Below are 14,853 nucleotides of genomic sequence, written 5' to 3'. Positions count from 1 at the left end.
TAGCCCTTATTCAGCCAGAGGCAGCTGAGGCACCGCCAGAAAAAGATATGAAGCCTAGAGTGAAAGGTAAGGAAGAATTTTTTCCTCCTGTGGAGGTCGTACAAAAGGTGTTTCCTATGCCTGAGTTTTTTGGGAAAAAAAAAAAAAAGATTAAGGCAGAATGGCAAAAACCTATGGCTAACAAGCAATTTCCGGCATTTATTTTTTAAAAAATGTACAAACTCTCAGACTATGTGGAAGACTTTTACAGACATTTCTGGTCGATGCACCAGTCCCGGCCTTGCAGTCACAGGGTCTGGTTTCTCAGGATGGTGAGGGTCACCTTAGAGACCAGATGGATAAAAAGGCAGATTTTTCTCTCAAAAAGGCACATGAGGCTGTAGTATGGCCATTAGAGCCTCGTCCACAGCTTCCATAACGGCTAGGGCTTCGATAGTCTGGACTAGAAAGCTGGTAAGATTAATTCCTGAAGCAGACAAGAAGTCTACTGAAGGTGTATCACGACTGTTAAAGGCAGTTTGTTATTTAGCAGATGCTACTTTGGATGCAGTTATTTTTGCAGCCAGGGGACTTGCGTCCTTGGCAGCTGCTAGGCGTGGTCTTTGGCTGAGGGCCTGGCCTGCAGACAATCATTCCAATTCCATTGTTATTGCCTACCCCTTTCAGGGAGATAAATTGTTCGGGGATGCATTGAATAGAATTTTGATCGAAACCCGAGATAAAAAGCAAATGATGCCAAAGTTTGTTAGACGTGGTAATGATAGAAAGTTTCAAGGCTTTTCTTTCAGATCACAGAACACCCTACCAAGATTTCGGGAGAACAGGAGAGGATCCTGGGGGAATAGTCGATATTCCCTTCGTAGGGGACGTTACTCCCGATATAACAGACAAGGCTTCAACAGACAGGAGAAGCCGGACAGGGACTCCTCCCAGAATAAAGCATGACTCCCTAGAGGACGGGGAGATTCCGGTAGGGGGTCGTTTGTCATTGTTCCCTCACAGATCGTTGAAGCGCAGTCCGTCTAATGGGCTGCAGAGATAGTTCAGGTTGGTTACAAAATAGAATTTTTTGCAATTCACCCCAACAGGTTTCTGGTGTCCCCATTAAGCGCAAATCGGCTCAAGAGAGATGCTCTGCTAAAAGCAGTCCAACATCTACTAAACATAAGAGCAATAGAAATAGTTCCTGCAGAGGAACAGAGAAAAGGAGTATACTCAATTCTGTTTACAGTGCCAAAATCAAACGGGGATTGGCGTCCAATTCCATTTGTGGCATTACGCCAGTCAGGCGTGTTAATACGTCATTTTCGGACGACCTCTTGATCCGAGCGTCATCAGCTCAGGAATCAACATCACACACAGAGAGAGTGATTACCACTCTGAAGGAATTCGGATTTCTAGTCAATCTGGAAAAAGAGTTCCATGGTTCCTACCCAGTGCTTTGGAGCATCTGGGAGTTTTGTTGAACACGAAAAAAGGAAAATTGGTTTTTGGATCAAATTGGATCAAAAAGACCAGAGATCTGGTGGGGGCTGTGATACGGGAAAAATCAACTTCACTTATGACACTGGCAAAACTCATGGGAGTTCTGGTAGCAAACACGGAAGCATTACAATGGGGGCATTTCCACCTGCGTCCTTTACAGTCCCTTCTAAGGCCATTTCAGGAGAAAATAACAGCCAAGTCAAACATCAGAGTCAGGTTAACTCCTGCCGTAAGGAGCAGCCTCTTGTGGTGGCTGAAGCCGGTGAATCTTGGTCAGGGACGCTTTTTCGTGAACAAGAATTAGTCCTACTCACAGATGCCAGTCTGTCAGGGTGGGGAGCCACTCTGGAGACTTGGCATGTTCAAGGGAAATGGTCAGCACAAGAGAGGGAGTTTCCAATAAACCTATTGGAAATCAGAGCAATTTGACTGGCCTTGGTACACTTCCAAATCAAATTACAGCAAAAGCATGTCCTGGTAAGAACGGATAATGTTGCAGCCAAGGCTTATTTAAACAAGCAAGGGGGGACGAAATCTCCCTCACTTCACAAGGAAGCGTCACTGATTTTACAATGGGCAGAGAAGACTCAAAGGGATCCTGAATGCACAGGCCGACTGGCTCCGTAGACAGGAGATTTCCGAAGCAGAATGGTCCTTGAATCGGGGTGTATTCAAAATGATTGTGGATCACCTTGGCAATCCAGTGGTAGATCTATTTGCCAGTCAGGAGAAGGCGCTCTTACCTCGGTTTTTCACCAGGTTTGCTCAACGCAGAGCAGAACAGATAGATGCCCTGACGGCTCAGTGGCCGCAGGGTCTGTTATATGCATTTCCTCCAGTCCCAGTCATTCCCAAGGTGCTCAGAAAGGTCAGACAGCAAGGGGCACAGGGAATCCTGGTGGCTCCTTATTGGCCACGCAGACCATGGTTGGCAACAATCCTGCATCTAGCGGTGGGGAAACACCTGTCATTACCGGTAATACCAGATCTCTTGACACAGGGGCCAGTCTGGCATTACGAGCCAGGCTGGCTACAGCTGACCGCGCGGAGACTGAACGGTCAGCTCTGCTAAAATGCAGCCTTAGTGAAAAGGTGACTAGCACCATACTGGCGGCCACAAAACCTTCTACTGTTAGGATATATAATTATTCTAGGAAGGTATTTGTCAGGTGGTGCAGACGGAAAAACAGGACCCTTTAAAGCCTGGGTTATGGGTCGTATTGGAATTCTTACAAGAAGGATTGGATCAGGGTTTGAAAGCATCCACATTACGTAGACAGGGGGCAGCCTTGGCGACAGTTATTCCGAAGGTTCAAGGGTTTCCCTTAGCCAAGCATCCTCACGTTACGAGGTTTCTGAGGGGAGCCACGGTAGTTTCTCCCCCAGCCGTGCATCGTTTCCCAACTGGGAGCCTGAGTGTGGTACTATCAGCGTTGCTGAGACAACCTTTTGAACCTTTACAGGATATTTCATTGAGACATTTGCGACTCAAGGTTATTTTCTTAGTTGCAGTAACGTCTGCTAGACGAATTTCAGAATTAGGAGCTTTATCCATTAGGAAAGATCTTTGTGGGTTCCACAAAGATAAGGTGGTTTTGTGGACAGATCCTATATTTAGGCCCAAGGTGGAATCTAGATTCCACAGGATGCGGGAAATCAATTTGCCTACATTCTTTCCTGACCCTAAACATCCTAAAGAAGTTTTGTGGCATAGATGAGATGTACGAAGGGCCCTCAAGGCATTCCTTATACGTACGGAGCCATTTAGGAGATCAGAGTCAATGTCCATAAGCATTTCTCCGCCTAATAAAGGGGAAAGGATGTCTCCTGTGGCTATCGGAAAGTGTCTCAGGGATTGTATTGCTGAAGCATACAGTTCATTGGGTAGGCCTGTGCCCTCTGGCATTACAGCGCATTCAGTTAGGGGGGTGGCAACAAATGCTGCCATGATAAATTCTGCCTCTGTAGAACAGATCTGCAAGCGGCTACCTGGTCTTCAGTTTCCACCTTTATTAGGCACTATAAGCTTAGTGGTTACAGCGCAGCGGAGGCTGCCTTTGGCAGAAGTGTTCTTTTGCAAGGCTTAGATTCAGGCGACACAATCCCGCCCGGGACAAAGGAAGCTCTTGCATGTCCCATCAAGGATGGAGTCCTCGAACCAGGGGAGAAGGCCCATTGGCACTTACCGTGAAGGGTACTTCTCCCTGGGTTCTAGGACTCCATCCAGCCCTCCCTGGGCGTCGTCTGAAATGTAGTCCTGTTATAGTCATTATGGGACAGGAAAAGGGGGAATACTGGAATTTAGTTGTTCGGAACTGTTTGTTCTGCTTCCTCTTCCACTATTTCATGTTCTTATTATAAAAAAAAAAGAAAAAGAAAAATTATTACAGAGAGTTATGGTTACGGTAGTTTGGAGTATTGTTTCTCTGAGCTTTGGAAGGATCACAACTGAAGATGAGGGCGGTTCAACCAGGGAGAGGAAGTAAATTTAAGGCCTGCCTCCCTAGCACCAGCGGTGAGAACCACCCATCAAGGAGGGAGTCCTAGAACCCAGGGAGAAGTACCCTTCAGGGTAAGTGCCAATGGGCATTCCCTTGGTTTTGGGCTCAGCAGCTCCCATCGTCACTACCGGACTACCGAGGTCAATTTTGAGGCGCCAGCCCTATTTTCCAGGTTCACAAAAACACCATTTAGGGCCTGGATGTTGTCGTTCCCTTTGTGTCTCCTGCGACATTCCCCACAATCCTCCAGAAGATGCTGGTCAATTCTGAGGCCTCTAACCTGAGTTTCTGAGGAGTCAAGCTTATCACAAGACAAAGAAGCAGAGGGTGCCTTTTATGTATACAGACTGATTTATTTAAAACCTTTTAGTATCGCCTTTCCATTCAAATGGGCGTCCCCAAGGCACCCAACATGAAGAAACACTTGGACGTGAAAACATTTCAAAAGACGTAAAACAATTCCAGTAAAACATGTAGTTATCTATAGAAAAGCCCACCCCCAACGCAAGGCAGGGTGTGAACCACAGCTACTGGGGGCATGACAGAAACCTTCGCTCATTGGGGAAGTGGACAGGAGACAGTTGCCAGATGAATCTCGCTCGGGGGGGGGGTCGTTCCAAATATTGCTGCCCTGCCTGAGAAGGCCTTTCTCAAGTTTCTCTCCAGCTGGGCTCAGCCGGCAGACGGGCCCAAGGCCTGGCCGCAGCCCCGCTACAGAAGCCAGGCCAAGAAGGGGACCTCCGGGGCTGGGGGGCTGGGGGGGGCGGGACGGAGGACCCTGGGGAGCTCTGGGCCTTGGGGAGTGGCCCGAGGGGCTGGCAGGGAGTGGGGCCAGCCGGCAGGAGTCCCAGTGGGGTTGGGTGCCGGAGACCTTTTCGGGGTGGGAAAGCTGGGCCGAGATGTGCTGGCCCCAGAGCTACCCGGGGCTTGAAGGTCCGGGCCATCCCTTGGCCTGGAGCTCCGAAGCAGACGGAGAGTCACAGCCCCCCAATGGCTCCGCTCAGGGGCTCAGGGGCGCCGTGTCCTGTGGGGGGGACCCTGGGCCCCTGCAGCCCCCGCCCCCTGCGCCTCTCCAGGGCCAAAGCCCACACTGGGCTCCTCGGCTCTGGCGGGGGGGGGGGGGGCAGGATGGCAGAAGCGGCTCCCAGCTGCAGGAGGGATTCCCTGACTGATCCAGGCAGGCCGGAGAATCGGGCAACGGGGGGCTTTGGCCGGCCTCAGCCCGGGGCCTGGCGGAGGAGCTCCCTTTTGCAGGCCCCGTGGCCCCGATCCCCTCTGGGAGCTCCTTCCACTGGGGGGGGGCCAGGCGGGCTTCCTCGGGGCCAGGGACCGCCAGGGGGCTGCAGCTTCCCGGGGCTTCCTGGGGCTTCCCCTGCCCTCCGTCCCCTGAAGAGTTAAAGGGGCGCGGCTGCTGCCCCGGAGGCGCCTGGGAGGAGGGGGCGGGGTGGGGGGGCAGCCAGAGCCGGCCTCCCCCCCCCCCCCCGACCATCTTCCAGTGGCGGCCTTGGCCCCAGCCGGTGAGTAGGGAGGGGAAGGGAGGGGAGGCCCTGCTATGCAATGCAGAAAATGATGCAATGCAGAAAAGGATGCAATGCAACGCAATAATGCAATGCAATAATGCCATGCAAGCAAGCAAGCAAGCACGGGGGCTTGTGGCTCTGCTGGCCAGGCATGCACGCCAAGGCCCCTCCCGGGTCCCATCCCCAGCATCTCCCGCGAGAAGGAGCCGGCCACGAGGTGGTGGGGAAAGAGCTGGGCCCAGACCCTGGCGAGCCGCTGCCGGCCGGAGTCAGCAATACTGGCCTTGCGGGCCGAGGAGTCGGTTTCGTGCGCCATAGGGATGCCAGCCTCCAGGGGAGACCGGGGGATCCCCCCAAATTCTAGCTTCTCTCCAGGCGGCTGAGCTCAATTCCCCCGGAGAGAAGGGCTGTTTGGGAGGGGGGACTGCATGGCGTGACATTCCACCGAGGTCCTTCCCCCCCTCCAGATCTTGCCCACTCCCGGCTCCCACTCCGAAATCTCCAGGTATTTCCCAACCCAGAGCTGGCAATCCTAGTAGTAAGTCATAATTCACAAGAGAACCCATTTTTCAGCATCAAAAGGGTTCCCCGCTCCGCCTCCGCCTGCAGCCGGGTGGGTGACTTTGGACCAGTTAGAGCTGTTCTCAAAAGAGCAGTTCTTCCAGAGCTCTCTCAGCCCCACCTGCCTTGCAGTAATGCAAGGTACCTCAAGTAATGGTGTTGGGGAATTTGGGAAGGCATTTTTTAGGGGGAGGGGTTTCCAGCTAAACTGAGCTGAACCCCCCACCCTTCGTCATTAACACGTGGAATTCACTGCTGCAGAAAGCGATGGTGGCTTAAGTCAGCTGGCAGGGGCTTATGGGAATTGTAGTCCATGGACATCTGGAGGACCACAGGTTGACTACCCCTGGCTTAAGTCATAGACACTCTCTGGCACGGATTGGACAAGCATTTAGAGCAAAGGTTGGTCAGTAGCTCTGAGCCAAAAGGTATAGATGGAAGACTCTGTCTTCTTGGGGCCTGGGGGGGGGAGCCTGGGGGGTGGACTTCTGAAGTTCTGGGTCCACGGGTGGACCTCCTGAGGGCACCTGCTTTCGGCCACCATGTGACACCGTGTCTTTTCACTGGATGGGCCATTGGCCTGATCCAACAGGGCCTCCCTTGTGTTCTTAGGTCTGGGGCAGAGATGCTCTGCTTTCTTGGGGCTTGGCGGGGGGACAGTGGGAGGGCTCCTGGGTTTCGGCCACTGTGTGACACAGCGTGTTGGACCGGATTCGGGCCACTGGCCGGATCCAGCACGGCTGCTTTTATGTTCTCGTCATTGCAAATGGTGAAGGGAGACTATAAGTCAGGAGTAGTCAAACTGCGGTCCTCCAGATATTTGTGGACTACAATTCCCATGAGCCCCTGTCTGCATTTGCGGGCAGGGCCCCATGGGAATTGTAGTCCACGAACATCTGGAGGACCACAGGTTGACTACCCCTGCTATAAATAATATAAACAAACGAAATCTGGAAAGAGAGGGATGCTGAAGAGGCTGTCAAAGAAAACGGGGCTTCCGGCCCTCCTTCGTTCTCCCCCTCCAGGCCACCGTGGGAAGACCCCTCCGACGCCTCCTGGGCCACCTCCTCTGGGTGGTGAAGGGACAGGAGCCGCCATGCAGCCCACTCAGGTAAGGGGGTGTCGTGGGAAAGAGAGGCAGCCGAAGGAAGGAAGGAAGGAAGGACAGGTCCTTTCTCTGTCGCAAGGCTCTGGGGATCGGGCCCCTTCCTCTGGGTTCTGGTCCTGCCCAAGGTCAACCCCCCTCCCCCACCAGTGGAGAGGCAGGGCAGGGGTCCCCCCCACCCACCCCCCGTCTGGAACTGGGGTTGGGGGTGGTGCAGCTTTGTAGCAATCCTGGACCACGGATTTCCCCACAGAAAATGATGGGTCCCTTTTCATGTGAACCTCTCTGGCTTTTGAGGGCCAGCCTGGTGTGCTGGCGGAAGGGCGGCAGGCTAATCTGGGGCACCGGGTGTGATTCCCCACTCCTCCACAAGCAGCCAGCCGGGTAACCTTGGGCTAGTTGCAGTTCTACCAAAGATGCTCCTTTAGCTCTCTGGGGCCCACCCACCCCACAGGGTGTGGAAGGTCATGGTGTTTGTAAGCTGCTTTAGGCCTCCTTCGGATAATGAAAAGCAGGGTATTAAAGAAAACCCCGCTCTCTTCCTCCTCCTCCACCTCCTCCTCCTTTCCCTTCTCCTCCTAATGTGGCTCCTCCTTTAAAACATGACCCCCCCTCTTTCTCTGGCAGGGCAGGGCACAGAGGGGACAGGTGCTGTGGCTGCAGAGGTGTGTTTGCATCACCTGGTGAATCCCCAGAGGGAGGTTGTTCCAAAGTCTGGGGACCACCCCAGAAAAGGCCCTGCCACATTTAGCTGCTCCCAGCGCCTCCGAGCGGTGCCAGTTCCCAAGACTTTCTCCTTGAGGTCCCCCAGTGCTCAGCCAGCTCCGTGTTCATTGGCTCCCTTCATTTTGCCTCCCCCCCCCCCCATGTGGATCAGCTTCCCAGTCCTGTAAAGAAATGCTTCCTTCTCCTTCTTTCCAGGGCTGGGTGTCCTTTGAGGAGGTGGCCGTGTATTTCACCCCGGAGGAGTGGGCCCTGCTGCCGCCAGCCCAGAGAGAGCTCTACAAGGAAGTCATGCGGGAGAATTATGACACGGTGGCCTTTCTGGGTGAGGATTCCCTTCCCCTGGACTTTTTACTTTGTGCTTTGTGGAGAGAGTGGAAGGAAGTCCCTCATTCAGAAGGAAAGGGTCAGGCTGTCCGGCCTGGGCCCCATAGCTGGCCTCTGTCCCCCTCTGCAGTCCTTCCTGTGAGGCAGGAGGCCTTCTGCTCGCAGAGAGAGAAAGAGAGCAAGAGCGAGAGAGAGACCTAACTGTCTAACTGTAATAACAGGAAGTTCCTAATCTGAATATGCTCCTCCTTTGATGCCCCCTGTAGGATTTTTGTCATATCCATCTGAATGAGGCACATTCCAGATCCTGCCTATTCTAGCACTGTGCTTGATCTGCTGTGTGTCTCTGGCCAGACCAAATGTGCCCTCAAGAGGGATAATAATTCTGCTCTTTTTGCCCCTTACAAAACAGGAGCCAAACCTCCCCTGATATCTTGGCTGGAAGAGGAGGAGGAGGATGAAGGTAGCTGCTTAGGTCTGGTGTATGTTGCCTGCGCTTCCTTCTGAGGCCGGGTGGCTGGCCGTGGCCTTTTTTACCTTGACGCTTTTCCTCAAAACATTTTTAGAACCTCAGAAGAGTCCTGCTAGGTCAGACCAGGGAGGGAATCTTATCAAAATCCCTTTTAAGGCTGTTTATTCTTGTGGCCATCCCTCCACCCTCCGGCAATTAATTCCACATTTTTTTTCTTTTCTTTAAAAAAAATAATTTGATAATTTATTTAAAATACATTACATGTTACAAAATTACTATTATATTTTTTGAACTATTTTACATACAGAAGAAAAAAGAAAACATGACATACTTTGGCAGGGGGTTTCTGGAAAGAAGGGAGAGAGAGAAACTTGAGACTATTTTACATCCCCCAGACTGGCCAGCTGGGTGGCCTTGGGCTCGACACAGCAGTGAAAAACCTGTTCCCTCAGAGCTCTCTCAGCCTCACCCACCTCACAGGGTGCCTGTTGAAGGGGAGAGGAAAGGGAAGGCACTTGTAAGCCACTTTGAGACTCCTTCGGGTAGAGAAAGTGGCATATAAGAACCAGCTCTTCTTCTTATAGATTTTTTCCCAAAATTTACATATACACTTTGTCAGTTTTCCATTCAGTTTTTACTGATCAGTATAATCTAAAACTGGGCTCCATTTTCTCCTAAAGTTTTGATCTATTGGCTGTCTGTCGCATATTCAGTCATCGTCTGGCAGCCAATTCCACATTTCAATCCCTTTCTGTGTAAAGTAGTGTTTCCTGCTCTCTGCCCTGACCCTACTGCCCATCCCTTTCATCGGATGTCCTCGAGGTCTAGTATTTTGGCCGTAGGACTAGAACTCCAGACGCATTAATAGTAGCATAGTATGAACTGGGGGGGGGGGAGGGAGGAATTAATAGATCCCCAGAATGTATTTAATAGTTATGGTGGCAAATCTTTGTTAATATTATGAATGATGGGGAGTTAATAGTTCTGCTATCTATCAAGTACTCTCCCAATGGGGACTCAAAGAAACTTACATTGTTCCCCTCCCAACGACCCTGTGAGGTAGGTTAGGCAGAATGTGTGTAATGGGCCCAAGTCCATGGCAGAAGGATCTGAACCTGCACTTCTGACGTCCTAGTTAGGGACGCTAGACTCCGGGTGAGTCCTGGAGACCCCACCGGAATTACAGCTCATCTCTAGGCAACAGAAATTCATGCCCTGCCCTGGAGGGGGGACTCTGTGGCATTAGGCCCCATTGAAGTCCCTCCCTTCCCCAAGGCCACCCTGACTTCCCTTCCACCTTGACTGACAGCGTCTCTCACCAGCCTCATGAGACCCAAACTGTGGGTTACAGACATGAAGACAAAGACAGTCTGTAATTGGTCAAAGCTGGCTAAACAATAGAATGGGCCCTATACTTCTACTGCAGAAAGCCCCATGACACTGTCTTCTGGCGTGGAATACCTTAAAAGTAAGACAAATTAGAATTGTGCTAAGTAGCCAAGCAGCATCTCTGCCTGACTGCAAACTTACCGGGGGGGGGGGGGGGCTTTTTTGGGGAAGCTCTTTTGACTTGCGGTTTGAGTCAAGGGAGGGCGGGTGCATACATAGGTGCTCCCACGAAATGCTGCCCCCCCCTTTTCTCACCACAGGTGGCCTGTCAGTCAATACAGGCTCGGATTTGCCAGGGCCGGTCTCCCAAGCAAGAGTTTTCAAAGCATTTCCAGACAGCAAAGCTTTCCCATCTGGTATTTTCTGCCCCAGTTTAATGGAGTCCGTTTCATGGAAGATTTCTCTCTTTCAGCGCAGTGCGTGTGGGAGCCAGGAGATGAAACAGCAGAGCAGCCAGAAGTGAAGGAGAACCCAGCATGTTCTAATGTACTGAAGAAAGATGAGGGAGAAGAACAAGTCGGGAATAATTCCTGTTTCCTACAAGGTTCTGTCTCACAAGAAGCTGCACAACTCCAGGACATCTACAGAGGGTGTGACACGAATGAGGCCACCACTAGCGCAGAACAAGCTCATGAGAAATCAGGCAATCGTATTGATTGCAAGGCCAACAACAGAAAAAATGCATATGAATATTTGGAGCATGAAAAAGCTTCTGGGCAGAAGGATTACATTAGTACTGATCAAGGTATCCACATAGGAAAGAAACCATATGAATGCCTGGAGTGTGGAAAATGCTTCAGCGGGAGAGGACAACTTAAAGTCCATCAAAGAGTTCACACGGGAGAAAAACCATATAAATGCCTGGAGTGTGGGAAAAGTTTCATTCGAAGGAAATATCTTACTCCCCATCGAAGAATTCACACAGGAGAAAGACCATATAAATGCCTGGAGTGTGGGAAAAGTTTCATTCGGAGGGGAAATCTTACTTCCCATCTGAGAATTCACACAGGGGAGAAACCATATAAATGCCCGGAGTGTGGAAAATGCTTCAGCGGGAGAGGAACTCTTACTGCCCATCAAAGAATTCACACAGGAGAAAGACCATATAAATGCCTGGAGTGTGGGAAAAGTTTCATTCACAGGGGAGCTCTCACTGCCCATCAAATAATTCACACAGGGGAGAAGAAACATAAATGTCCGGAGTGTGGGAAATGCTTCACTCAGAGGGGAGCTCTTGCTGCCCATCAAATAATTCACACAGGGGAGAAGAAACATAAATGTCCGGAGTGTGGAAAATGCTTCACTGAGAGGGGAGCTCTTACTGCCCATCGAAGAATTCACACAGGAGAAAAACCATATGAATGCCTGGAGTGTAGAAAATGCTTCAGTCGGAGAGGACAACTTAAAGTCCATCAAAAAATTCACACAGGAGAAAGACCATATGAATGCCCGGAGTGTGGAAAATGCTTCAGCCGGAGAGGAACTCTTACTGTCCATCAAAGAATTCACACAGGGGAGATGCCATACGAATGCCCGGAGTGTGGAAAATGCTTCAGCGGGAGAGGACAACTTACTGCCCATCAAAGAATTCACACAGGAGAAAGACCATATAAATGCCTGGAGTGTGGGAAAAGTTTCATTCACAAGGGAGTTCTCACTATCCATCAAAGAATTCACACAGGGGAGATGCCATATGAATGCCCGGAGTGTGGAAAATGCTTCATCGGGAGTGGACGACTTACTGCCCATCAAAGAATTCACACAGGAGAAAGACCATATAAATGCCCAGAGTGTGGAAAATGCTTCAATGAGAGAGGAACTCTTACTGACCATCAAAGAATTCACACAGGAGAAAAACCATATAAATGCCTGGAGTGTGGGAAAAGTTTCATTCGAAGGAAATGTCTTACTGCCCATCGAAGAATTCACACAGGAGAAAAACCATATAAATGCCTGGAGTGTGGGGAAAGTTTCATTCAGAGGAGAAATCTTACTTCCCATCAGAGAATTCACACAGGGGAGAAACCATATAAATGCCCAGAGTGTGGAAAATGCTTCAATGAGAGAGGACATCTTACTGCTCATAGGAGAATTCACACAGGGGAGAAACCATATAAATGCCTTGAGTGTGGGAAAAGTTTCATTCAGAGTGGAAATCTTACTTCCCATCAGAGAATTCACACAGGGGAGAAACCATATAAATGCCCAGAGTGTGGAAAATGCTTCAATGAGAGAGGACATCTTACTGCTCATAGGAGAATTCACACAGGGGAGAAACCATATAAATGTTTGGCTTGTGGGAAAAGCTTCACTCAGAGTGGAAACCTTGCTTCTCATCAGAGGATTCACAAGGAAGAAACCATATAGATGCTTGGAGTGTGGAGAAAGTTCCATGCAGCAGAGAAATCTTTCTTCCCCTAAAATATTTCTCACAGAAAAACAAACATGTAAATTCTTGGTATATGGGGAAAGCTTCATCCAGAGGGGGATTCCTACTTCCCGTCTAAAATGGGCATAGGTCAGAAACTGTATCAATGCCTGGAGTATTGGGGTGGAAAGCTTTTCTCCTAGTGGAAAGCTTGCATCCCATTAAAGAATTCACACTGGAAGCCGTGTGAGGAGAAAGCCAAGAGAGCTTGTAGGACGAATGTTTCATTGGGAGATGGAAGAACATTTAAAAGAGCACAGGATGAAAGAGCAAGAGAATCCAGAGTTCCCCAGGTCAGCGCAGGACAGTGAAAGAGTGGTCTTCTTTGCCTCATTGGAACACACGGGGCAGGACCGCTATTGCAGGAAGCCTGTAAGATTACAGGGGGGTTGGAGGGAGCCATCGGAGGGAGGCATGTTGTTATTGTTGTTATGTGCGAAGTCGTGTCCGACCCTTTGCGACACCATGGACAATGATCCTCCAGGCCTTCCTGTCCTCTACCATTCCCCGGAGTCCATTTAATTTTGCACCTACTGCTTCAGTGACTCCATCCAACCACCTCATTCTCTGTCGTCCCCTTCTTCTTTTGCCCTCAATCGCTCCCAGCATTAGGCTCTTCTCCAGGGAGGCATGCCAGAGTCCAAATATTGCAATTTCGACATTTCTAGAAGGAAGCACAAGGAGAAACTTCTGGGCTTTAGAATACTGCCACACGGAGACATTTTCCCAGACAAAAGGGTCACCTATATGTGACTTGAATCATAGATATTTATGTTCACAGAATCACAGAATCCTAGAGTTGGAAGGGGCCATGCAGGCCATCTAGCCCAACCCCCTGCTCAACGCAGGATCAGCCCAGAGCATCCTAAAGCATCCAAGAAAAGTGTGTATCCAACCTTTGCTTGACGATTGCCATGCTGATTCAGGGTATTCTTAGATTGTTTCGTAACTTTTGTATCATTCAGCAAAAGTACAGGACAGTTTTTAAGCTCCTGACTCTTAATCTTTGTAGCAGGAGAAAGTGCAGTTTTGACGCTCCTTTCATCTTGAAGGGTCAAGTTGGCTTACCTGACCCTTGGCTTACCCTCCCCCCCCCAAAATATTCTAGGATCAGTTGGCATCTGTGTATACCTGTCAAATTCTTGCCTAATAAACAATTAACTCTTTGAACGCCTAGAGCTGATCGCGTTTCATTGAACTGTAAGAGCCTCCCCAAGAGTTTCTCCCACTGCTCCAATAGGAATCTCACTGCATTGCGAGTGGAGCAAGAACATGTGGTGAAGGACACAGACCCTGAAATTGGATGCCCAATTGCTCTGTGTTGATTTGTGGTTCGGTATTGTGTGCAGTTTGGCCGAGAGATCCTAGGAGTCTCTGGCAGCTAGGCAAGGGATGTTCAGAGGCGATTTGTCGCAGCGTGCTTCTGCATCATGACCCTGGTGTTCCTTGAAGGTCTCCCATCCAAATATTAGTCAGGGTCAGCCCAGCTTAGCTTCCGAGACTGAGCTTGCCTTCGGCAATCCAGGTCAGGCTGCCTAATTGCTAACGGGTCACGTGGCCATAACCTGGGCGAGGGTCTTCCCATTCTCCCCTGGTTCTAGGACTCCATCCTTGATGGGTGGTTCTCACCGCTGGTGCTAGGGAGGCAGGCCTTAAATTTTCTTCCTCTTCCTGTCTCCCTGGTAGAACCGCCCTCATCTTCAGTTTTTCTCCTGCCTGCAGGGAGTGCGGTTGTGTGAGCATTAGCTCTTCACCTTTTTTTTATAGAAGCTAGATTAAGACTGTTAGTTGGAATTTCTATACTAAAATCCTTCTACTTCTTCTTTCCTCTGTATCTTTCCCTGCCAGTTCATTCTCCAGGGGGGAAAAATGGGGGGGGGGTAGTACATAGTTTATTAAGATTATTTCGTTATAAGCAAAGTTAATTAATAGTTAATGATGCCATGGTTAGAGTTTAAAGTTAGATTGATAGGAAATGTACTTACTGTTCAGAATGGCAACAAGTGTTTTTCGAGATGACTATTTGTCGGAGTCTGATCTCCCAGGCACGCATGGAGCTGCCGGTGGAGTTACGGGCCCGGCAGATTGCGTTCCATCGGGAACCTTACTGACCGTGGCAGCCCGAGAAGCCTAGGAAGGCTACTTGCAAACCAGCCAAAAGGCTGCGTGGAGAGAAGTGTGACGGGGCTAGCAGAGGCGTTCTGCATGAACAAACAAGCTCCAATTCTGACTGCATCATGATTAGCTCTGCAGGGAGCCTTGGCCTCCAGGGCAGCCATGTGCGGAGCTCTGAGTTGCACCTGGGGGAAGGAGTCCCCCTAGTGGCTGAGTGCCAAAATGAC

General features: G+C 50.3%; 1 protein-coding gene across 1 annotated transcript in view; it reads left to right on the top strand.

Annotated features, from left to right (window-relative positions):
* The window catches only part of LOC143833813 (uncharacterized), a 36,917-nt gene extending 23,236 nt beyond the window's left edge, over window positions 1-13,681 (top strand). Inside the window, 5 exon segments of the mRNA XM_077330039.1 lie at window positions 5,293-5,503; window positions 7,093-7,178; window positions 8,094-8,220; window positions 10,501-12,431; window positions 12,433-13,681. Of these exon segments, the coding sequence (XP_077186154.1) occupies window positions 5,293-5,503; window positions 7,093-7,178; window positions 8,094-8,220; window positions 10,501-12,431; window positions 12,433-12,601 (2,524 nt within the window). The 3' untranslated portion in view covers window positions 12,602-13,681.
* Window positions 13,682-14,853: the final 1,172 nt, after the last annotated feature.

This window comes from Paroedura picta, chromosome 3, assembly GCF_049243985.1.
Source record: "Paroedura picta isolate Pp20150507F chromosome 3, Ppicta_v3.0, whole genome shotgun sequence".
In the NCBI taxonomy this organism is placed as follows: Eukaryota; Metazoa; Chordata; class Lepidosauria; order Squamata; family Gekkonidae; genus Paroedura; species Paroedura picta.
This window is presented reverse-complemented; position numbering and strand designations above follow the sequence as displayed.